This window comes from Haliaeetus leucocephalus, unplaced genomic scaffold, assembly GCF_000737465.1.
Source record: "Haliaeetus leucocephalus isolate CR32 unplaced genomic scaffold, Haliaeetus_leucocephalus-4.0 Scaffold450, whole genome shotgun sequence".
Taxonomy (NCBI): Eukaryota; Metazoa; Chordata; class Aves; order Accipitriformes; family Accipitridae; genus Haliaeetus; species Haliaeetus leucocephalus.
In genome coordinates this window covers 20,164,014-20,164,236 of record NW_010972886.1, presented here as the reverse complement: position 1 = coordinate 20,164,236, position 223 = coordinate 20,164,014, and the positions used below count along the sequence as shown (strand labels likewise).

At 77.1% G+C, this 223-nt stretch overlaps 1 protein-coding gene across 1 annotated transcript in view; it reads right to left on the bottom strand.

The window, feature by feature from the left end:
• The window catches only part of CCDC84 (coiled-coil domain containing 84), a 4,110-nt gene that overhangs the window by 3,371 nt on the left and 516 nt on the right, over window positions 1–223 (bottom strand). Inside the window, exon 2 of the mRNA XM_010575081.1 lies at window positions 18–183. Within this exon, the coding sequence (XP_010573383.1) occupies window positions 18–183 (166 nt within the window). The remainder of the gene's footprint in view (window positions 1–17; window positions 184–223) is intronic.

The following is a 223-nucleotide window of genomic DNA, read 5'->3' as shown; positions in this document are numbered from 1 at the left end:
TGCGGTGCCCGCGGTACCTGGCGGATGCGCTCCTCCTCCCGCCGCTGGTGCGCGGCTAGCGCCCGTTCCAGCGCCCGGGCGAAGCGCTCGTACTCCTCGGCCGGCACCAGGAACCGCTCCCGCAGCGCCGCCTCCGCCCTGTTCTCCCGCCAGAACCGCGCCGTCTCCCGGCGGTGCTCGGCCCTGCGGGACAGCCGTCAGCCCCGCTCCGCCTCGCCTCGCT